This window comes from Falco rusticolus, chromosome 6 (assembly GCF_015220075.1).
Source record: "Falco rusticolus isolate bFalRus1 chromosome 6, bFalRus1.pri, whole genome shotgun sequence".
Lineage (NCBI taxonomy): Eukaryota > Metazoa > Chordata > Aves > Falconiformes > Falconidae > Falco > Falco rusticolus.
In genome coordinates this window covers 73,597,780-73,622,758 of record NC_051192.1, presented here as the reverse complement: position 1 = coordinate 73,622,758, position 24,979 = coordinate 73,597,780, and the positions used below count along the sequence as shown (strand labels likewise).

Genomic DNA, 24,979 nt, shown 5'->3' with positions numbered 1-24,979 from the left:
TAACATAAAAATACAAAACTCTAGTTAGCTGTTTTATAAAAAAAGCCATAGCAGCAGGGGTTGGTATTTGCTGCTTATTGTGGTAAGCAGATGAGGAGGCCAATACAACGTGTTTAATAACTGGAGCTCCAAATATAGAGAAGGTATATGCACACATGGCTTCTTTTTTAATGCAATCAGTTAAGTCATGGCCCATCAGGTACAAGCAAACTTCACATTTATGACAGAATAGAATGTTATGAGGAATAAAGGACATTATCAAAATCTAACATAGCAGACTCTGGAGAAGACCATCTACCCAGGTTTTAAACATTTGTTGAAGCCAAGCAAAGAACTTTCTCAAGCTGAAACATCTCTTCATGTGAAAGGAATTAGCAGCTTCAGGGTCTGCACTGAACAACACCTGCCCAAAAGCCTCTTTAACCTGGACTGAGACACGTTTGAGGACAAAAATTGTCTTCCGTCTCATTCCAACCTTTATTAGAAGAACTTGGCGTGAAAAATTCTGCAACTTTTTAGCTTGAGTCAGTAGCTAAAGACAACTCAAAATCTTCCCAGAACAGGGCTTCCCCAGAAGCAGTGTAAACCACACACCCAGATCTGAACAGATTTAGATTTATAGCAGTTCGAACAAAACTCACAGGCTAATGATTAACAATAAAAACCCCAAGCTGGCATTTTATTATATTAAGATTTCTTACTGATGGAGAGCAATCATTAACTGAAGTATAATAGGCTGGTAAAGCTGGACAGTTTGCATAGGTATTTTTAAACTAAGGAACAGAGAAAAGTGACAGATAATTTTAAACAAAGAAATAGTTGTTCACCTTAAAATAATGACAGTACAAAAATAATTAAGACATTTACATTCATTTGTCCAAAGCTACCTCTTCATGAGCAGAAGGGAGCAAAGACAATAGTATATAGGAATAATACAGCTTAAATTCTCTCACATCTATTCCAAACAGGAACTAGAAAGTTTATTTAGCTTCTGTTCTCTTAAAAAGTTGTTCCAGCCTCAGATCAGGGAAAGGAACTGAACCCGTCAAACTTTAAACCATCAAATCCAATGTGCTACCTTGCTACTACTGAACAAAACATATACATTTAGAAAAATAAAGTTAGCTAACTATACAGCCTGTGGTCCCGATTCTGACATTTCTAACAAGCAGAATGTAGACAAAACTACGGTCTATGAGGCGAGACTGGCCACAGGCAAGAGTTAGGCTGTATGTTCAATTTATAAACCTGGAATCTAAGCTTCTCTTTATAACAAGATTAGCCAGGCAAATCTGAGATAATTGGAGTTTACTATTTTTACCTGTTGCAAGGACCACATGAAAAAGTAAATAAAGACAATGACATTTTGTAAAACAAAAAAAAATTAAATAGAAGAACCAATTAAAAAAAAATTAGCAACAACCTCCCCCCAAATACCTAGTAAGACCAGCCTACTAATTAGGCAGTAACTTATACAGCTAGAATGGAGAGACTTAGTCATCACCCATTAGAAACAGAATATGCAAAAGCTTAAAAAATTATTTTTAATCATACACAGTATATTGCAGCGGATATCTATAAACTCCAGCTGTTCATCACCATGACAGGACATCAGATTATAAATCTAACTATTCAAGATACAGATGTGTTTTTAAAGTGGTATTTTTGAACCTTTGTAAATAGATGAACAAGCTTCCATTTTTGTGAGCAGCTCTGATGACATGGTGTTAGTGTACTGGAGAATCTTCATTTACATTTCCTCAAGGCTTCTCTTGATAGCTTCTTCCAAATCTGCATCTTCCTCTGTATAAATAAATAAATAAAAAAAATAATCTCAAACTATGGTTGATAACTAGTCCTAAACACAGCTACATTAATATTACTACATAAAGCAACAAATTACTTCTGTGGGCAATGTCAGTAGACTGCAAAATATGGTGGAGAAACAGAATGAAAGTATATGCCATCCTTTCAACACTTCAAAATACAGGAACAACCTCTACAACCTTCCACTGTATTAACTAGGGGCAGCCCAATGATTAGTTTAAGAGTATAACACAACTACATATTTACTGGTCAAAATAATACCAAGATTAAAACCCGTATGTATGCACCAAGTATTAAAACAAAAGAGACAGACACACAAAACAAGCCAAGTGTTCTCAGTACTTTCATTCTAGTTCTTTATCAATAGACACTCCCTTATTCTAAGTCGGCACCACTGTTGTTACTCTTACTAGGAAGGTCAGATGTAAGTAGAGAAAAAGTCATGTCAACAGTAAGAATAGTTTAGCTCAGGGCTGGAATATTTTTGATGGGGGGGGCGGGGGGGAAGACTGCACTGCATGTATCTGACTTGTTAACAACCTCTCAAACACTTTTCATAATAATCAGAAAGAAACTCCGTTTCTGCATTACATTGAAGTTGTTTTGGGCACTAATTGTTTGGTGTTAGTGAATTAAATATGACAAGTTAGACAAGGTTTATCTGTACAGTAAATATTAATACCAATAGTATAGTTGGAAAAATTAAAGCAGCTTTCAGACACACTATCATCCTGGAATTATTAACCTTCTGCTTTAGAAGGACAAAAGGACATCCTATAAAAAAAGCTGTTCTTATGACAAAGGGAACGGAATAATTAATATATATTAATATAACATTTTAACACTTTTATTATTGTTGGCCTGTTTTATGTAAGACCTAGATTTGGAACAGAAATAGTATCAATGAATTCTATCTCATGTCAGCAGCCCACACTCATTCACCTGGACTCTACTATAACATCCAGTACTACTGGTAAAAGAGATGTTAGTTTCTGAAAGGAAAACATTACATGGTCACAGAAACAAAAAAGAAATTTTGAAACCAAAATAAAGCAGAAAGCCATTTGCAGACAACGGCTTACATTAAAATTTGTTGTCAATCGGTCAGTAAGCACGTGCAAGAATCAAGAAAAAGGTCCAAACTGTGACTCTGTTACTAATGGCATGCAGTTAGCTCCACAGTGATACCTGGATTGTCCTCTGCTCCCCTGGAGCTGCTGAAGCACCTTCTTCTGCCTCCTACACTTGCTTTTTGCCTTCTCCTCTTCCAGCAGTTGCTAGTGCTTTTTCCTTTTTACCCCTTCCTGAAGGGGTTTTTCCTTTTTACCCCTTCCTGGAGCTGATTTTGCCTCTCACTCTCTTACCCCATGACAGAACTGCCATTAACCACACAGGCAGCCAGTGAACACAGCTGAAGCCACGCTGCTTCCTAAGGTCAGACAGATGCCTTCAGCACTGAAGCATCAGAACTGGAACCTCCTGTATGCAGCAAATGCCACTGCTATCCCTGATGGCAATATCCAGTGCTAGGGTGACCTGAGCACAGCAAATTTTCAGTACTGTAGCTGAATATGTTGGACATTTAGTAACAATATTTAGTAACAGTTGGTAAATTTGTAACTGAATAAATTCTGGAAATTTAAGATTCAGTTATCAGTTTTATCACTGACCTTGTACAAATTATTCATTTGACTTTTTTTTTTAGCACACCTGATTTCCATCAGGTGAAAGGGCAGAGCTAAGCCTTTAAATAATAACTTTTGGTGATGGACTACAGTGCACTTTGAAAATAATTTAACAACTACATTGGATGAATGCCACCACTAAGCACAGCAGCAAAAGGATGAAAACAATTTCAAATGAGGTAAGATACAATGTGAGCAGACTGTACTGCTGATTCAAACATGCCTAAATCTGCAGCTCTTTTAGGAGACCAGAGTGCTTTGTTGAGATCCAGTATCTATTTTGAACTATTTATTCAGAAGTTCAACTATTTAGTCAGTAGTTCTACTCCGAGTCAACAGTCATACTAAACTTGTACAAAGTGAGCTCAGTCAAGTCTTTTAATTGCACAGTACCCTGTGGTGGTGCACCAATAAAATAGATTTTGGCCGCTGGCATACTTTTCAGTTTAAGAAATTTATCTTTTATTTATAACTCACAGTGTTCTTCACTACTCAAGATTGCCCAGCATATTTTAGAGTATTTGTAACATGTCACCTGCTGTAAAACTGATAGTAAGTTTAGTTTCTGTATCTTCAATGATTAATAGCACTCCTCAACACAGAAAAGAAAAAATTAGCAGACCTTCCCGTTTGTTCATTTCTTCTAAGCTCCTCTTCGCTGTTAGTGTATCTTCATCCTCTTCGCTATCTGAACCTTACATGCAAAATTGGAACAAATTACACATTGCTTTTAATAGAAGCTCACAATCCACACTTGCATTTCTTACTTTAACAACATTGTAGGCTGAATTTGAAGAAATACAATTGTTATGATCTGAAAATCAAGATAAAAATACATTACAGTGGAAGTTTAAGACAGTAACTCAAAAGACAGTTGCTTTTCAGCTACCTTCCTGCCTTTCTCCCCAACATCTAGAGGCAGACTGCTTCAATTATTTTAAAGCAGTAACGAGAAATAATAGGTGCAGAAGCTACTGTTAGTGTTTACTGCATTTGTTTTTTTGTAATAGTTATAAAAAGACATTATTTACTTTCTACAAAATATATCAAGGATTTAATTATGGGAAGAAGTGCTGTAGCACGTGTCTGCCTACACATGATCTTAGCTGTATTTTGTTGCCTAAATACTCTTTGAACAATGGAGTGCTGTAACTCAACTAAGCAGTGCAATTCAGCAGATGTTCAAGTCTCTCAGGAAAAAAAAAAAAGATAAAATAGTTGATACACTGAGTTCCATCTGCTAACTCATCATAGTCAAGCCCAGCTAAAACTCTATCCCCTTTCCTTGTCTAAAAAATGCTCTTCATGAGGCTGGTTTCCAGAATGACAGCTCTGTTTTGAAGTGCCTAGCAGGACTGGTGTACCTAAGGTGTTTTTTTTTTCCTTCATTTGCTTTAAACAAGAGTCTCAGTAAACTACAGGTTAAAAAAATAAGCAAGTCCATGAGTCACACTGTATTCATTCTCTTGCTACAGGCTATTACTATTCTGGGAGATGGTCTCTGTAACAAGGTCTCACAGTATTCACAATCAACTAGGTCTCCTACAGTCATATCAACATAAGCACTTTCCTTACAGTCCTCACACCAACATACTTCTGAATATGTTTACTGGCCAAGAACTTTCCAATACAGACATTAATTTACTGAGTGTGTGACTTCTGGCATTCTAAATGACCCAAGTTAGGTATTCACTTTCTAAACACTTTTCTAAACACTTTCTAATACACTTTCTAAAGCTTCTTTTCAAACCTCTGACACGTATACCTTGTTTAAGCAGCAATGTTGCTGACTTTCCCAATTCCAGGAAGACAAACTTCAACAGCTAGTATCAAACAGAGATCAGGAGCCCACAAAGATCCCAGAAATAGCTGGATATACACTTCAGTTAAAATGGTCTTTCTCCAGTCACCTGGCAGACTGGTAATCCTTTTTGGAGCTGCCTGCTATTTTGGGGCAGAAGAGATACTACTTCCAACATCTTCTTCCAAAGCAAACAAAGCCAAAGAAAAAGATCCATGCAACCTCCCCAAAAATGTCATTACAATCACTCATGAAAGGGAGGAAAAAGTACAAAGAAGAGGTTTTGCACAAGTGGATTCTGCCTTAGTAACCAGCTTTTTAATCTTCCAGCTCAGAAGACATCTCAGCCTGCTCTAAAGTTTTATAGCAGTTGAAGCAATCACGCCCTAACTCTTTTTGGCATACATAAAATAGAAGAACTGAGTTCTTGTGAACAGTAGGTTAGAATAGTACAAAGGGGTCTCTGGTTTACTACCATTTTCAATGAAATTGCATTAAGAGCACTTTCATGAAAGTCAATGCAGGTTTTTTAGGCGACCTGACGGAAGATGCTGGCAAATGGCCAAGGCAATATCCTTCTGATTGGCATCTTGCCTAGATCATTAAATAGCAGAGCAGTCAAAAAATCCACGAGTCTTTCAGATAGGATCTGTAGAAGTCAACTGTCCTGGAACCAGCTACACAGCGAGTTAGCATGCACCATAGAAGCAGCCGTGATGGCAACCCACAGACACGCTGGTGGAGGACAGCGCTTTCCTGCTCGCTCCTGGCTTCCCTGACCCAGGCAAAAGGCTAACTTGACAATCACTTTTCAGAATACAGTTGACTTTACTGTCAATTAGGACAGTTATGAATGCTAAAACAGGATTGATAAACTAAAATAGTAATTCCATTAAGGAAGTTTAGGATTCATCTTAGGTATTAATGCAGGCCTCATCTTGCCAAAATGTTTTGCTAGTCATACCACCTTAATTACACCACTATAATAACACAGGGTACACATTCATATTGGAACAGAGGTACATGCAAACTGGCATGCAAAACATCCAAACACTTTTAAAACAAGCTGCCTGTCCCATGATTTATCACTACACCTGATATGCAATACCTAACTACTACTTGATGGTTACAACATCACAGAGAACAGGTTTGCTTAAAACATAGTTAAAGATAACACAATTCCACTGCCAGAAACTATGAAACTTGAAAACAATGAGTACTGATGATCTTCTGTCAGTTTGAGGGGAAAAAAGTCAGCTCCGAGTCAAATGTTGTTATGCAGTATGTTGAAAGTCTCATGAGCTATGCTCTGCTTTCACTGGTCATTATTTGCCAGACTCCTCTCCCCTCTACCTAACTGTATTAACACACATACAGCTTCCCATGAAGGCAGTTGCTGGATTCTCCAAAATCTTTTGAGTTGGTGAAAGTTAACTTATTAAGAACCTAACAAAGAGCCAAATGTTATTTAGGAGCTTTTCATGCAAAGGCTTGTCAGTATCTCAAATTATACTGAGACTTTCCTTACCCAAAAGTAAAAAAAAGAAAACAAACCAAAAAAAGTTATGCTTGTCCTCAGTATTCTCCCTGCCCCCATCCTCCCCAAACCTACACAGAGCAAAGACTAAAGGCACAAAGGCAGCAAAGATGAGAATTTTAAGATGTCCCGATACGTTTCTATGGGAATTGGGAATAAGACTGTAACAATCAAAAGGAAAGAAAAGCTGTCTGCAGGCAGAAATCCTAGGTAGAAATGCTCCAACAATAAGGGGGTGGGGGGCAGGAATTCAGCTTCCTTTAGGGGCTAGACAGCAAGAAGTATTATTGTGGAACTCGTCACTTGTCAACCAAAGAGAAGGAAAGGCCACCTGAGTGAACAGGTACATTTTCAAGTCAGAAGACACCAGGCTACTTTTCCACACTGGACAGATCATTGTGCTTGATCTAACATTGCTCACAGTGCACCTGTACCCTGGGACTGAACCCTGCTCTCAGAGATCTTGGACTCCAGTTAAGAATATACTCCATGCAAATATCACAGAATGGCTGAGGATGGAAGGGACCTCTGGAGTTCACCCCATCCAGCCCCCCTGCTCCAGCAGGATCACCTACAGAAGGCTGCCCAGGACCATGTCCAGATGGTTTTTGAATATTACCAAAAAGACAGTGTACTGGGGAGCTCAGAACTTGACAGTTAGGGCCTTACCAGTGCTAAGAAGAGGGAAAGGACCACTTCCCTCAAACTGCTGGCAACAGTCCTCCTCACGCAGCCCAGGGTTGTATGCAGACCCCTCAAACTAACAGGCCGACCATAAGGTTGGCCACCTTAGCCATGAGGGCACACTACTGGCTTGCCATCACCTTGGTGTCCACCAGGACACCTAGGTCCTCTTCCACAAAGCTGTTTTCCAGCTGGCTGATCCCTGGGTCACACCCTCCAGGTGCAGGACTTGGCACTTCTTGTTGAACTTCACCAGGTTCCTGTCAGCCCATTTCTGCCCTGTCAAGGTTTCTCTGGGTGGCAGCACAACCTTCTGATGTATCAGCTGCCACTCCCAATTTTTGTCATCAGCAAAGCTGCTGAGGGTACACTCTACCCCACCACCATGGAAGTCATTAATGAAGACATTAAACAGGACCAGATCCGGTATTGACCCCTGGGGTACGCAGCTGGTTACTGGCCTCCAACTGGACTTCATACCACTGATCACCATATTCCAGGTCCGGCCATTCAGCCAATTTTCAATCCACCTCCGTTTTCCCATCCAGCCCATGTTTCATCAGCATATACTCCTGGTACTGCTGGCATCTTCTGATCACAAAGAGTAAATAGGAATGTTTAATTTGAAGAAAACAGGCATGTCCTGTTTCTCTTGTTAAAATGCTTAGCATATTCTGTAGCTCCCAGCTCCTCCAGGGTCAGAGGAAAAGCAATTGCCTGGCTTCTCAGCCAAGAGATCAAGATATAGCCTCTTCTCTAGTACATTTTGTTAAATAAGCAAAGAGCTAAAACTCTGACTGTACCTATTCTCTCAAAGAAATCCTACTGCTACACTGTTGTCTTCACATATTGCCAAATTCCTGCTGGAAGAACAAAAATAACCAGGAAAGTAAATTCTGGATAAATACAGAGCTCAGATCAGAAAAATTAACCCTATAGATGGGAGCAAACAGTGATTTTTTGACAATTCATGAGTGTCTCATAGAAACCTATTCTGGGAAGAGAGTGGTAAACTCACAGAATGCAAGCGCCACCCACTGTCCTGATATCAAAGCACCACGGCTTGTATTTGCATTAGCTGCACACATGGCTCAGCATGATCCCCTCCCTGTATCTGATCATCTTCTCTTGCAACCTCCCTGGTTACCACCATCCCCCTAATTTCCATCAGATCTACCAGTTCCTCTGCCTCACCAGAAACTCAGTTTCCCTTTCTCCACCTTAGACCTCCTCCCTTGCCACACAACTTCTTAACGCACCTCCTAACTACTTCAGTGTGCAGTCTCACACCCTACCTTCACTCCTCTCTCCTACAATGCTCCTTCTCCCAATCTCATCTGCCTCTTTCCCATCCCAATGTACAGTGCATTAATATCACACTTAACTTGCAGTCTCTCCAACCAGTGACCTTTTCCCTTTTACAGTTGATGTCTGAAGTTTTAGGGCTACTTCACCTTAAGGACACCATTAGTTACCTCATTCAGACTCCTAGTAACTACTTAGTCAAAAACTTCAGATCAGTACCTCAGCCCTACATAAGCAATCATGTTCAGTGTGTGTGAGCATGCTGCCTTTGAAACACTGCTCCCTGGCTTCCAGAATCCTTTCCTTTACTCGTTCTTCAGCATGTCCCTCGGAGGATCTTCTGCACAACTCGTCCCCAGTACTTCCTGCTCTAATCTCTGTTTCTTCATCATCTGTAAGAGGAAGGAGAGCTACTTCCTGCTGAGGGTTCACAAACACACTAGACTTCCTCCATGAAAACTAAAGCTTCACTCTATACATCTCTCCCTATAAATGCTCATTCATCTGTTCATACAAGTGTAGCATGTCTGAAATTAAAGCTCTAAATCCCTCGCCCTTCTCCAACTGCATTTTTTTTTTTTTTGGAAACTCTGGCCAACACTGTGATGGTCACTGATATTTTCACTTAACTTTCATGTTAGTTACCTCTCAAATTCACAACCATATTAAATTAAACCTTGATTTTCTAAAAAAAATTTTTTTTTGCATTATCTGAATGGTGAGGTCTTCCTAGTTCATGCACTTGGCTACAATTCTTGTTCAGACTCATTATCTTAAGTCTCAGTACGTTGCTTTCTCCCTAGGGCACATACATACGTTCAAAGATGCACACAACAGATGTCACTGACACACCAAAGCCAACAGTAACTTCCTGTTGTAGCTAAATACAGGGTTACAACTGAAAGGTGAATTTCTTAACACTCCCTACTGCAACAGGTTGTGGCCACTGTAGCAAAAGCATAAACAAAGGAATAGATTCTTACTAGAGTAACTATCATTCATTCACAGCGCATCACACTGCAGATGCTCATGCTCTTCACATTCAGTCTCTTTGGACAGTGGGGGTTGGAGGCTGTGAGCGTCTTTAGTCATTTGCAGTCTGTGTTAACGTTCAGAAAAAGCAGAGACTGAGGTCAAATGTGGTATTTATATTGGACCTGAACACCTACAAAAATTTTACTACTGAGAAAGCAAGCGATTATTCTCAATGTCTTCTGTAAATTAATTCTTAACTCTTCTTAAATTCTTTTGTTGGCTCTGTGTAAACCAAAAGATTTTTGGGATAGTAGGAGCTAGGAAGCTTAACAGCATTCATCAAAATGAACTGAAATCCTGCTTTTCCAAATATAAACTCTCATAAAAGCTGCATTCAGTAGTATTTAAACACTTCAGGCAATACTAGTGAATTGCAGATGCAGGCTGACCACTCCACTTGAGCATAGTGGAAAAAAACCTTGTGTGTCAGTGCAAGAGGTGCAGTGGTTATTTGTACATAGTACAACACTATACCTGGCTCTTCAAAAGAAAGAAGAAACACTCAAAAAAAAATTGGACCTCCTATTATTAAAAGAAGTCTGTTTTACTTAGCTCAGTCAATAAAGGATCTCGCTTGAATACGACTGTGAAAAATACAGTTAAGCTAAACCCATCAATTTACACAAAAATCACTTTTGACAACCAAAAAGCTGCAGGATTTCTGTCAGTGTCAGGATGGGTATTATGATGACCTCTAACCTATCATCAGCTTTGCCCTCAACTTTGCCCAGCACTCGTTAAAGGCACAGGCTGTAACCATACTGTCACGACTAGATATGAAGTGTCAAGACACAGACAAGGAAAAAATGGTGTTTTTCTGCATGCTACAAACTTTTGTTTGCAAAGAAATTACAGAGGGAGACATTGAAAACTTCTGCCCTTCTCAAAACACTTAAGTAATATGCACAATCCGTTTGTGCCTTCAGCATAAAAGAAAAAAAAAAAAACAACTTCTGTATTTATGAACTCGGGCTTAGCTGCAGCAGACGGCAAATAAGAATAAATGTCTTGCCCACTCTCTTCACACCTCAGATGGAATTCATGCATCCACTACAGCCAATGGTCTAAGGTAGCATACAGTTGAAATCCTATTGTAACATACGCAGGAACTTTTTATTTCAAAATGCACACACCACAGTTCCCACAGCAGTTCTGCTGACACGGTAAAATGGTTCCCAAGGATTGCCACAATCCAGCTGCTCACAAGTTAATGATAGCTCTGAGAAGGTGATTCAGGGAAACAGCTTTTCCATTTCGCAGCTCATCCAATACCAACAACTATGTTTTTCAACACAATTCTGTTGTAACTGTTTCTCACTTATTTCTCTGTCCAGAATAATAGCCATAGGCTTGAGAAAGTCACAAAGCAAGCAATTCTTGTTTATATTTCCTTATATTCAGCTGCATTTCTGTAACAGGACAACAGGTTATACCAGCCTATGATACACTACACAACTTTCCACCGCAGCTTTCTGATACTGGTCTTGCCACACTAAGACTTGCAAATGCTTGCTGATGCTGCTGAGCCACACAGTGAAGTGTGTATTGTGTAGTGGCTTACCTTTTTAAGGAAACCTTTATACGCTCTTGGTAACAACACAATCCCACCACCTATTATCAGAACTGGATTTGCTAATGTCCTGTTTTAATACAGAAATGGGAGACAAAGGCAGCTCTCACTGTCTGGGTCCGTCCCTGCTGACACTGACTGGAGAAGGGGACAACAAAGATGCCTCAAGTCCATTCTGTTCCTTACAAGTTTGCCAGGGAATGGCAACAACCAGAGGGCTCATGTGCAATTCCATCACTTTCCTGCTCAAAGTATTTAATTTTTTTATAACAACCACATGCGTAACTTAAGTGGGATGTGCAATGATCAGCCTGCCAGCAAGTTAAGGTTTGGGGCCTCTCAGTAGTTCCCATGACCATAATAGTAAATTAAACATTTATGTAGTAAAGGACATTAAAAGAAGGGTTAGATTAGGAAACTTCTGAAAGCAAGACCAATATAAAAAAAATATGGAGTAAAATTTATACACAAAAAATGGTTAGATGAAAGTCATCACCTCTGAGCCAGTATGCTCTGGTGGATAAAGCTATACTAGTAAAACTACCCAGGCGGGGAGCTAGAGTAGCCTTGCACAGCAAAACAGTCATTCCTTGCTTCTCACTGTCTTCTATCATTAAAGTTGTACAAACTCTACAAGAAAGGAAGACCCTACAGCTAAGTTGACTTAAATTGACTGCTTGCAAGTTACAGCTCTCTTCCAACTCTTCCTCCCAAAATTACGCAAAGCTCCCAAAGCAAAACCAGCCTCCCACATTAATATATAGTTATAGCTATGATCACATTAGAGGAGATCTATCAATCCAAGAATTCCAATATGGTCTACAAAGAAAACATTCATCATGGGAATGCAGTGATTCAGTGTGTAGCTTTATAGATACCTGGAGAAAAGTCATCTTCCCCCTTGAGCAAAATGAACCGTACTAGTGAAAATGACAGTTCTGTAATTAACTACGCCAAGAAATTTTACTGGTGTGGTTGCTTCTAGCTGGGAATCACATCTCCATAATCCAGCTGCAAAATCTAGACCAGCGAATGCCTGGGGTGGCCAGAAAACTCTATAAGCACCTTTTCTGTATCAGAAGCACATAAATCAATTCCAGCTCACCACAGATAATTTTTCTCAGGAAACCATTTAGTTAGCCTATCTTTCCTTTTCCCCTTTAATCAATCAATGTCAATTCACCATTCAGTGCTAGCACTCCTCTTTAATCTTCCTGGTAGAACAGCAGCACCATGTGATAGCTCTCATGCACCTACACCAAGACTAGCAGTATATTTTTTTAAGAACAGCGTAGGGCTAATTCAGAGACAACTTTTTATAATATGCAATCAACTTGCAAGCCCCCAAAACCACAACAAGAAGCCAGGAAAAGCAATAGTGTGTCTACAGGTCTTCCAGGAAAACTTTACTTCAAGATACTTTAAAATACTGTGAAGTACTAAATCTCAGCTTAGCTCCTTTGCATGGTATCCTCTGCACAACAATGAGCAGGCTCAGACCTCTTGATTATTCTATACTGGTACCAGAAGAATTTTACCAGTGTGCTTAGCTGGAAGCGTTGCGACAAACATAACCATGACATTGCTGAGCTGTACAACGCTGCATTGTGTAGTTTAGCTACCAGTAGGTAAGACCGATCCAAAACCAGGACATGAGCCAAGAGTGCTGAAACAGGGCCAGGAGAAGAGGTCACAAAAAGGACAAGAAGATGAAGAGGAGGAAAATGAAGAAGAGAATGAAGATGTCCCAAATGACCACCAGAGGACCCCCGACTTATTAGACCACACGTGTAGCAAGCGTGTAGATATGGTAAGCACTCTTGGAACTGTAACGAATACCCTAATGGTTTCTCAGAAGTGCCATAAGTACGTATAAATCAGCCATATAAAGACAAACAAAGAACTAAGTCAGCATGCACATTAAATGGAACTTCTCTCCCGTACACCCAGTGCCAAAAATAAAGAACGCCTACTCTCTAAAACTCAAAAAACAAGTATTAGAGTTTGTCTCCGATTTTTCAGTAACAATACAAAAACAATGTGATCATTTTAGCACGCCATTAATTAGAACATGGAATTCCAGAAAAAACTTAAAAGCTTTCATCAATATTTTCCCTCTAAAAGGATGTATGAGCCATGTGCTAGTGAAGACACTTATCAAGTGACTGGAAGTAGCCAGGAGGACAATCAGAGTTAAAATTGGCAGAGAAACTCTGAGAAGTAATGATGCTTTAGCAAGGTCACGTTTGTTTCAGACCCAGAACAAATGAAGCCAAGCAGGTTTGAGTACAAATTGAGAAATGTGCACACGAGAGTGCTCTGAACAGCTTCTCTATAACTAGAAAGGAATTTTCAGACTGCAACAATTTGTCTCCTGCTATAATAAAGAATACAGGGAGAACAGTTTGTTATGTTGAGTAAAAATGTCTAAATCTGGTTTCAAAGCCTGCCCCCAGCAAATTGATCTTCTGATCTATATTTCATTGAAACACCAGTACAATACAAGAAGCATCAAACAACAGCTTGTGTTACGCGTCAGTGTTCAATCCTTTTATTGGAAAGAACTATCAGTTTACTGGAAAGATTGTGTTTAATGTGTTTACTTTCTACCTTTGGCGGTGTCTGAAATGCTGTTTAGCAAGGCACACATCATGTCTCCCTCAATGTGGTGAGGATTTAGGATGCGAGCTGATCGCTGAGTCAGTTTAAATTGAGTTTCCAGTTCCAGGAAGCTTTTGTCTCCAGAAAGTACAGTGAAAGGAATTTGCTTGGGCAGGTGTTCATCCAGACGACCAGCCTATACAGAAACAAATGCAGAGTGTTGAACTGAGATCATGTTTTAATCTTGGGGGGTTTGGCTAGCTTTTTGTAAGATAGGTCTTCACAGGAAAGCCTTCTACAGCAACTTACCTCCACTTTTATGGTCCAATGCACATTATACCACTGTGAAACATTTCAACAGTTTGACACTGCATTCTATACTTATCACCATAGATACAGGAAATGGCTACCAGAACAGAACAGATTGAGTATGGAGCAAATTCCTAAAAAGCAGCATTTCAGAACCGCTTCCATAAACCAGTTCACCTGTCCAGAGCATTTTAACAACCATAAAAAAAAAAATGTAATGTAACATACAAATACTGCTGTAAAACACGTTTATATCAGACAGTAAGATTCTCAAGTATTATTATTTAACTGATAAAGCACTATATTAAGAACATGAGTCCTCATGGCATCCCAGATTGCTGTCCTTCACCTGTACCTCTCCCAACCCACCCAAAGCCCTAAGTCTACTGAACAGAGGCACTGCTGTCGGCCCAGCAGGGTCTCTGAAACTAGCAGCCATCCAACTCCATCTTAAAGATGCCTCTAGATTTGGGCTCCTTGAAGCGAGAGGCAGGAGTTACATTTCTCTCTGAAATAGGAACAGTAAGAATTCAGAGATTTTATTCTTCAGTCCCTAACTAGCCCTCTTCCCTCCCTCAACACACTGATGTCCTATTTGGGCTTTTTTATTCCTACAGAATGAAGGAAAGGAAAACACGTAAATCCTTTCTCAACTGCCTGTCTTCACTCAATTCAGCAACAGGTTTATAATTCTTTTTAGTGAACGTAAAAGTCAAGTGAAGAGAATCCAAGAGTCTTATCTGTAATTAGTACTTAACATCAATAGCAGATACCATCTGCTACTCTTCCCTGGGTACAGAAACGAACAATAAAGAAAGCACACACTAACTTACATGAATACAGAGAGCAAAGTCTGCTGCTTCTCTTCTGGTACCGCAACGTGGATGAAGAAAGAAACATCCAATCCTCTTCAGATAATTGTAAATTTTGCACTGCACTGGAGGTTTCCAGTTGCTGTACCCTCCTAAACAGTAAAAGGGGGGAGGAAAAAAAAAAAAACAAAAGCCACCATAAATTAAGAATGCAAGAAGGTAAAAGCAAAGATAAATTTGGCTTTAAGGACAGAATTTATTTTGACCAGTGTGAAAACGAAAATAACCAAAATCCCAAAAGAGCCCTTGTTCTTGGGTTAGAAAGCAAAACAAGGAGAAAGTAGCTAGCCTGATCCTACACAAAGCTTTTCCTTTAATTTTATATGACTTTTTCTTCTAAACCTGAAAAACTTGCCTTCTATGTATCCTGTGCATTTAAATATGATGTATTGTTTTCCAGTTTTAAGCACAGCTATGGTTAACATGCAGAAGCAGAGGAGCTTTGGGAACACAGTACAACAAACACTTCTCTTACGGAATCCTGTACTAACGTAAAGCCCATGATTATTTCCAACAGACTCTGTAACTGCCTGACACATCACATGTCAGACTTCTTTAAAAAGAGGATCCAAGAACTAGACCAACAGCTGAAACAAATACTAGAGTCCTGACAAACAACTGGATGCAGTCAAGGATAAGCAAAATGAGGCTACAACTGGAGGAGGGAACGCAGGAATTTTCTCCACAGTATCCAAAACCATGTAGTTACTGGCTGAGAAAATGGTTGGATAATAGGGACAAGATGAGTAACGGGCCTGCTACAGATAAAAATACTAGGCTGAAACAGGTTTCAAGGGAAAGCAAAGAAGCAGCCAGTCTCAAGAAGAAGGAAAACCAGAGGAGCTTGCAGTTGCTATGGCAACATAAAAAGGCAAACAAATGGAAGGACAATTTGAAGTGACTGAATAAGAATTTCATAACATTCCCATTTGCTAAAAAATAATGGGTCTGCAATAGGGAGGAAACAATGTTGCTTCATCTGTTAAATGATAAGAGTGGTTGAATGTAAGAAAGGATTTTGAATGGAAGGTGAAAGCAGTCACTGACTGCACTTGAGGACATTTGAAACTAAGGCTCAAGTAAACAGGCTGCAGAGGATTGTGTATTCTAACCTGCCCACCCCCAGTCTGACAAAGAAGTAGAAGCAATCTTCAGTAGATTTCTCCTAGGTTTTTTTGTTTTGGTGTTGGTTTGCGGGTTTTTTTCCCCCCTTTTCAGCCTAATGGCTATATGAAGGTATCAAAAATGATCTCAAAGCTCAAAGATTTAATAACAGTCTACATAGAAACAACTGAGGGGTATCTGTCCATGAGAAAAACTGGTTTTGCAAGTCATTCTCATCTGTTGTGACAGCCTTTGGTTGCTGCTATTTGGGAAAGACTTGTAATCACCAAACCCGGCTTCTGGCTGCATAAATGTACAACATAAGCATTTGACCAGAACAGCTGAAAACAATGACAGGCTACAAATGGGTTAAGGACAACTTGTCTGAAAACAGGAACAATACAAAGCCTGTGCAATACCATGCAAACTCAAAGCAAAGCTAAGGCTACATTAACAACAGAAATAACACAAAAGTATAATACAAAAGTAATAAAAATATTCAGAAGTGTTGTTTGGGAAAGGCAGGAAAAAAATCAGAAGGGACAAGGATATCGCTATATTTTCACAGACTAAACAAACAAAAATAGCATACATCAAATAACTCTGTAAACCATTATTACAAGAGGACACCTACAACAATAAATCCAGACATGCCTGGGAGCCTTAGTGCACCCAGGCTCTGTAACAATATAGCTGATGCTAACAAACTGCCAAAGTTTTCTCTGATATGAATATGGCACATTTTAATCACCATTAACTCTTCAGTGTGTTTTTTTGAGTTCAAGTGCTCCAAGGGCCATTCCCGTGAGGCACCCTGCATACAGCAACCCGTTTTGGGAAGCAAGAAATTGAGCGGCACTGACGCAGGCTGTGCTGTGCCAGCAGGTGCCTGTGTTTGAAACACCCCTGGGCACAGTGTCTTAACTAGCACAGAGGTACCTTTGGCTAAGATTATGGTATTAAGAGAGGTTCCTAATAATAGACTAATAACACTAAGACTGTAGCATGGATTACTTCTCTTTCTTAGATAGGTCAGAGAAGAGAAACTTCTGAACAACAATACAGTTCAAACATTTCTTGGGTTAAATAAATTTTTTCTTACTGAATCAGAACAGGGCATTTTAACCTTGGAAAACAGTAACAGCACAGAAGACCCTGTCATAACAAACAAGCTTTGGTCAATTAATGACAAACCAATTTTGAGTAAATTAAACAAAATAACAAAGCATGACTGAAAGCAAGTGTCTGATTCAAGTGGGAAAGTCATGTATAACTGTGAAAAAGCTGTTCCTTACTAAATAATTCTTTATAAAACCCAGAGTAGTTTTTGACATCAATAGGCCTGACAGTTCTTCATGTCAGATTCCTACTAGTTTCTTATTTGTACCTGTACAAAAAGAAAAAATAACATTTTTCCAAGGCCAGGCCAAGTGGATTGAATAACTGTAGAAGTAAACAACAAACCTTCAGCAATTAAAAACCACAACCAAACCCCAAATCACAATAGCCTTAGAAGCCAAGGAGTGCAGAAGTGAAGTGACATTTGACCAGAAGTCAAGATGGGCAAAGCCTTACAGAGGGTTGTAAGAACAAACAACAAAGTGTTCAGCCATATAGAAAAGAGAATATACAGAATAGCCAGGCAGCAAGGATGAAATGGAAATCCAGGATGATTAGGTATAATCCAAACCCTCAAAAATCAGCATTTTTCTGTGGCTTTGTGCACATTATGTGAGCAAGAATACTGTCAACTGTACAGACTAGCCAAAGGCTAGGGCATGACAATACAGGTAGTGATACAAAAGTAATATCTGAGCAGAACACAAAACTCAGGAGCATAACCTGCTTTAACAGAGAAGAACAGAGCATTCATCTCCAGAACTCCTAACAATCAGACATTAGACTACAGGTCCAAAATCACACCTGACTGAAGACCTTACACTTTACATTAACAGACATACTTGCTCTGCTTTCATCAGCTAACTGGAACACCTATTTCTAAGAGAGAGAAAAAAAAAAAAAAGTGATTCAGGCATCAATAGGCCTTTCCACCCAACCTTAGCGGCATGAAAACTCTCAGCTTTCAGGATGCTCTTGATTATCTTTTCAAAGAAGAGATAATCCAAGAATATTAAGTAAAGAATTGCAGTGCAATTGTGTTTGCCAACTGTGAGACACACCTGACAATTCCTACTATCCCTTGTCTAGACTTTATTAAAGTATTCAACATCCCACAGGCAATAAATATTATAAAGGCAGATACAGAGAAAACCAGTAGAAAAAGCACAAGGTGGACAAAAAGTTGGTTACAGAAACAGTCAGGTAAGAAAAAGATCAAGTTAAAGGGATGCTATTGGCAGACTTCACAAAAAGTTTTCTTACAAACCCACAACAATGTGAATTTCATTAATCACCTTGTACCACTAATGGTATCTTCCAGATGTGAGATACACCTATTGATGTACAGGATGACCATGGACATCCTTAAGAAGTAAGCCAAAGACAGAACAAAATTCAAGTATAAGAACATAAAATCATGCTTTTTGGAATGAAAAAGAAAAATAACACAATGACAAGGACTTGGGGGAGTTAGAAAGAAATTAATCAGAGAGTACTATGGCTGTCCTGATAATTATGAAAACCTAGTATGATACAGCTCAAGTAAGTTCAGCAGGAAAGCCAGGAAGACTCCTAAACGATTCAGCAATTCTAGAACAATATTCTACAGGGAAGAGTAAAAGCAGAGCAGGCTAAGACTGAGTTAGAAAAGTCAAGAACATTCCTGTTACATGGTGCCTGTGACACTGTGACTTAAGCAGCCCTAGTGGCTGCTTGGTTCCTGTTCATCCTCTCAGATTCAAAGAATCTCTGCTCAAGTATTTTGTAGACTTGTTAGTCTTCTCTTCCTATTTCCTTCAATGACTTTTTACCTTGAAAGCCCCAGATAAATGTCCCTTGGTTCAGGTTAGCTGGCAGCTGTGAGAATAAGCTTCCCCAGTTGTCCAGATCCACCAACACAATGTGAGTCATGGTACTCAGGTAGTCAAGATCAGGAAGTTCACCATCTTCAATGGGATAAAAAGAACATGCTTAAAGCTCACCTGGCTTTGTGGTCAACCAACATACATCAAAATAAGATATGCTTTTGAAAATTAACTTATTCTATTGCTCTACAAGCGAGAAGTTACAAAACATGATCATATTTAGTGACTGCATTGTTTTAAAAAAGTCAACTGAAGCTGTATTTAGTAATGCACAAATCTGACAAACAAAAGTAGAACCTACCTATGCGATGATGTAGAGCTAGACAGTTTTGTGGTAGGCACAGAAAGCTGTTGCCCTACACTGAGACATTTTAATAGTCCATTTAATAATCAGCTATGCGCCCCCTACTATGGCAAGTCTCTGTGACATTGAATTCCTTATACAGCAAAAAGTATATCTCTAAACATTTTGTGTGTTTTTATGCACATATCTAACACACATCAACCTTCTAATCAAAAGCGTTATGACACTAATTAAAAACACTTCCAATTTTTAAACACAAGGTACACCTTCAGCATGCTTAGAAGTGACATGAACTTCAAAAAAATGTGCATGCTCAAGGCAAAACACCTAATACATATTGAGAATATAAGTTCTCAGCTGAAATTTTTGCAAGCTAAGGGAACTGCAAAGATGGTGTTTATAATAGGACTGCCCACACAGAAAGCACTACTAGCCTCATAAATATTTATACATACAAATAAGGCAAATTTCTTTCAAATGTGTGTGTATTATAGGCCACTTTTACATCTCTAGGAGTTAGATCCCTATTTGGGATCTTTGATTGCCCTCTTCCTTTTAACACCTAGTCATGCTCCCAACTAATTTGAAAAATCAAATGTTTCAGTCCCAGGACTCCCACATCTGTCTACGTTTTGGTTCTTTAAAGACCTCATGCACATAGCATATAGCAAGAAATTATTGAGTCCAAGTTCTGGAAACTCAAATACTGAGAATTCAAAATGCAGCTTCGATAAATAACAAAACTAAATTCTGAGCCAATTTATAGACCGGATGTAGGCAGGTAATATGCTGACATTGAAACAAACTGTGTTAAGGACAAGAATATTTTTCTAATGTTAAAAAAATAAAATAAAATTTCTACAAACCTTCACCAGGTTCGTCAGAGTATGCAGAGTTCTCTTCTGTTTCTTTCTTTCCCTGTATCGGTCCCTGGAGAGGAGACAACTGTGGTCTTTCCTGAGTCTTGGATGGAGATGCTTCAGATTTTAGCTTGTGAGGTTTTCTGTCCACACAAGCCCCACTTGCTGTGAACTTGAATACTGTATTTTCTGATTCTGATGCAAGACTTGATAAATCAGGTTTCTGCAAGAAGCAGTGTTTCATGTGATAGTGCTGATGTGCACTCTGAAGATCATTGAAGTTTTTGTTGCATGCATCACATCTAACAACATACATCTCTTCCTTAGGTTTCAGTGATGTGTGACTGTTGAGATGACTGTTCAAATCAGCAAAATTCTGTGCAGTTGCAGAACAGAAGCAGCATCGAAACCATAAGTTTCCTTTTTGCAGCATGGCTTTCTGACAATTCACATAATCGTTCCTCCTGTTTATTCTGGAGACGTAAATTGTCCGGCAACCACAGGTTAAACGGTCTCCTTGCTCTGCTGGAAGGAAGTCCTCCTCTTTTTTTATTGATGTTTCCATCTCCTCAGGCACAAATGCATAGTCCACGCTATGAATCTCCTTATAATGGATTAGAAATTCTTCTTCTGTGTCAAAGAAGAGATTACCACAAAGACCACAGAAGTATTTAGTTTGTATCTCCTGGTTATGATGCTCTTTGAAGTGTCGCTGTAGCGTTCCTACTTTCCGAAAGTGATTTCTGCATATGCCACAGCAGTATCTGTGAAATGCATGGCTTTCTAAGGACATGCAATGTTGTTTAACATTCTCTTCAGATTCAAACATCTCCTCGCAAATGCGGCATTGCCATTTTCCCAGAATAGGGCTGTTTTCAGGGGAGAGTTCTATAGGACTAGGAATGCAGTCTGTTGTTTCACCTGCAGAAATGCACACTGTGTCAGAAGCAGATGGCATAGGTTCATCTTCTAGAGCTTCTTGTTCATAATAGTAACTATGTCCACCATGAAATTCAGTCACATGTCCCATAATATCCTCTTCTCTGAGATCTACAGAGCATGCTCTGCACCAGAGAAGAAAATTAGTCAAGTGTGCTCCCCCATGGAATCGGCTCATATGCAGGCGGATAATGCTCGAATTTTCAGCAAGCTTTCCACACACAGCACACTTGTGACAGATCCTATTTGCTGATAAAATGTGCTTTTCTACTGAATCTTCTGTAAAAAACTTTTGAAGGCATTCACAAAACCAGGCTTTTACTTTGCAAGCACTATCTTGACTTTGGCTTGCTACATGATCGTCATCTTTACCTTTTAGATCACTCTTCCGTTTTGAAGGAGTAGACTCCCTTTCACTGGTAGACTCATTTGAAGTCAAATGTCTTTTAAGCAGTGGTCTTGACCGATCCACAATATGGCACAAATGAGACTGATTTTTATTTTTTCCATTGACATGACAGAACATCAAGATGGATTCTTCCATTGTAGTAAGAACTTTAATGTTGTGTTGAGTGGTTTGCTTATGCTGGGTGATCTGATTCTCATCAGCAAACAGTTTATCACAGTTCTCACAGTGACCTTTTGTTTTAAATATCTCTGCAACTTGGGAGATGCTCTTCTCTGACAGCGCCACAGGCCCAGAATTATGACAACGTGTTCTATAATGGATTAAAAAACCAAAGAGGTTGCATCATAACCTGAAACATTTTTAAGCTTTCAGGTGTATTTTGGAATATTACTTAATAGCTACAGCAATGAGTGCGTGGAAATGGTGCTCTCTGTATACTTTAACTCAACTACTAACAGAAACATGCAACACCTATCTAGTCTCTGTACTTTAAAAAGAATTAGGTGCTAATTTCCAAAAGTAGCACTTAGATCGATGCTTACGTTGTGGACTCAGTACATTTGAGAAATTAAATGCTGCTAAATTAGAAATAGTGGAACACAGACTAAGTTCCACTGTTCTGTTACAGAAAGTAATAAAAAGGATATAGACATGGATCAGTATTCTACAGTGGATTGTGTATGGTAAGGCAGGGTAAAAGACATGGAAAGGAGGCAGTTGATCGTTTACTCAGGAAGTCTACATTCAGATGGTCTAGGTGCCCTGAAATCCACTAGCACCACTGAGAACACTTCTGCCTATCTGTTATCAAGCTATGGATGTTCACACTACAAAGACAGCTGTCTCTCACAAACCTGAAATGAGCTGTTAATTCCATATGTGAACGTAGTATCTGGCAGCAGGATATACACTTCACTTGGAAGGGGACCTCTTTGCACAGAGATATCAGAAGGTTCTTTGCATAGGATGGGAAAGGTAGAGGAAGGCCAGCCTTCATTTCATCTATAACACGGAATGGCAGAAAGTACAGCCACAGGTTAGAGTTCTTTCATAGTATTTCAGCACTCAGATGACAAAGTTACAGTTGTACTTATTTGTCACAGGGTTCAGAAAGCAAGTTACCATGTGTCAGCTGAATCAGTAATTGTGCAATGCAAGCTTTAAGTAAAACGGCATTAAATTTTTAAACTCATATCTGAATCTGTTTGCATCTTGCTCTTTTGTACTTGCTGACTGACTCTGCTTCCCTTTTCCTCCTTCTATAAGGTCAGGTCTGATATCTCTCTTAAGAAGGTCCTTATTGACCTTCCTCTCCATCTGTCATCACCTGTCTACTCTTACTAACACACACTTTTGTTTAAAGCCATAATTAAGCCATGTTTAAATTAAAGCCGTGTTTAAAGAAGTATCAATTCATTTAACAAGTTCCCCATGTACTGTGAACATCTTTCTCTCTCTCGCCCATCCTCAGTGGCAGTTCTTCTTAAATTTTCAGGTGCAGGACTTTATTATTCTGAGTAAATACTCTACATTAACTCCAGGTACCAGCAGAATAAAAGAATTTCTATTGACAAGAGAATGGGAAATGGCTTATTAACTGTATATTGCTGTTGTTGTTCTGCATCTTAGGAGGCAAATTCTCTTTGAATTTGCTGTTTAGTAAGATGCGACGATCAGCAGACAGTAATTTGAGGTTATGCCTTTCAACTAACTTCACTGCCAGATCTTACAGACCATATTGATTAATATTAATCAAGAGCTATCAATGCAAAGGAAAAAAAATGGGGAACATGCTTTTTTTTGTCCTGAGCTAAGCACTATCCATCTCTACAGAAGAAAACACTGTTTTGTGCTTTTAATCTTTCCAAAGCAATAGCTCACCAGTAATCTTTTTTTAAAGCTATAGCCTGATTTTAAAGGCATCTACAGTCAGCACATACAGAATTGATAACTTGTTTGAGAATAAGAGTAATTAGATTTACAATACATAAAAGAACTCAGAACCATGCAGCTGATTGCCACTTTCATGAAGATGGCAGTACTGACTTGACCTGCAGAAAGATTCCTTCAAAGCCCATCTTTACTATACACTTCCTGCAGCCAATCCGCAGAAGGGCAGAAGTACAAGATAGTTATGAAGATGAGATACAAACTATATCAATCCTTTTGGCCTTGTAGGATTGTCCTGAAAGCTACGCTAAAATATGGCAGGTTCTCAAATAAGAAGTCAACTCCATCTATATTTTATCTGCCTCAGTTTACCTAATGTTAAAGTAAATGCTTTAATGCTTATTGCTTACGTCAAAGTGAAAAAGTCAGTACAGATATGATTATTACCCTGTTTTCTAAGTAATGATCAGACAAATGCCTTCTGTGGAATCTAGTAAGTATGGTTCAGCATGTTACCAGCTCACAACATAACCAGTATTTTTGCCTTCAGCAGCAAAACAGCCAGTGCAAGGCATCAGGCCGGCAACACTGTTTCAGCTAAGCAGGCTAAATTTGCAATTATATGGAGAAGAAACTTTCACTGGTCTTTTCCCTCAGGAACGCCAAGGAAACCAACAAAATAGCCTCCAGCAGACAGTATGGCAAGGGGAAGGAACATCACAGCAGTCTGACTGAAAGAGAAATCATGTTTTCATTTGAGTTCCTATCAATATGTTATACGTAAACCTACTCAGGACAGCAGCTGCGCAGTCACTGGTGGATGAGAAGCCTCTATGAGGGACCTGACAGCATGAAGATAAAGGCAAGCGTGCTTCCCATTACAGCAACTGTGATGGAGGAATCATTTCTACACAAAAATATGAATTTCAGAGAACCTCTTTTAAGGTCTTAAATCTGATAAATAGGTTTTCATTAAAAAAACAACTTTAAAACCTTAAGCTTTTTTACACAGCAGAGAAATTGAACTCACTTCATACCATAAGGATCAGTTATCAGAAGGAATGAAAAGCAGTACACCTAGTAGCAACATACCACTCAATTTAGAAACCTGGAGGAAGTGGTTCTTTCCTGACATATGCTGCAAGCATTCGTCTCTTTTGGTGAAAAGGAGGAAGCAGTTTGGGCATGCAAAACACTGAATATGCTGTGGAGGGAGATCTTTTTTATGCCCGTCATTTTCATTTAGCTGGAAGAAAAAAGGAT

General features: G+C 39.2%; 1 protein-coding gene across 3 annotated transcripts in view; it reads right to left on the bottom strand.

Moving 5' to 3' along the window:
• Positions 1-651: 651 nt before the first annotated feature.
• Positions 652-24,979, bottom strand: part of ZNF451 (zinc finger protein 451) — a 39,103-nt gene continuing 14,775 nt past the window's right edge. For 2 of the 3 annotated variants that reach the window (XM_037391737.1, XM_037391738.1), the window contains exons 8-15: positions 24,809-24,962; positions 22,681-22,828; positions 20,485-22,136; positions 19,261-19,395; positions 15,188-15,318; positions 14,055-14,241; positions 4,135-4,206; positions 652-1,803 (exon numbers count right to left, since the gene is read on the bottom strand). In XM_037391737.1, the coding sequence (XP_037247634.1) occupies positions 1,751-1,803; positions 4,135-4,206; positions 14,055-14,241; positions 15,188-15,318; positions 19,261-19,395; positions 20,485-22,136; positions 22,681-22,828; positions 24,809-24,962 (2,532 nt within the window). In that variant the 3' untranslated portion in view covers positions 652-1,750. The remainder of the gene's footprint in view (positions 1,804-4,134; positions 4,207-14,054; positions 14,242-15,187; positions 15,319-19,260; positions 19,396-20,484; positions 22,137-22,680; positions 22,829-24,808; positions 24,963-24,979) is intronic. The other variant, XM_037391739.1, reaches the window with a different exon arrangement.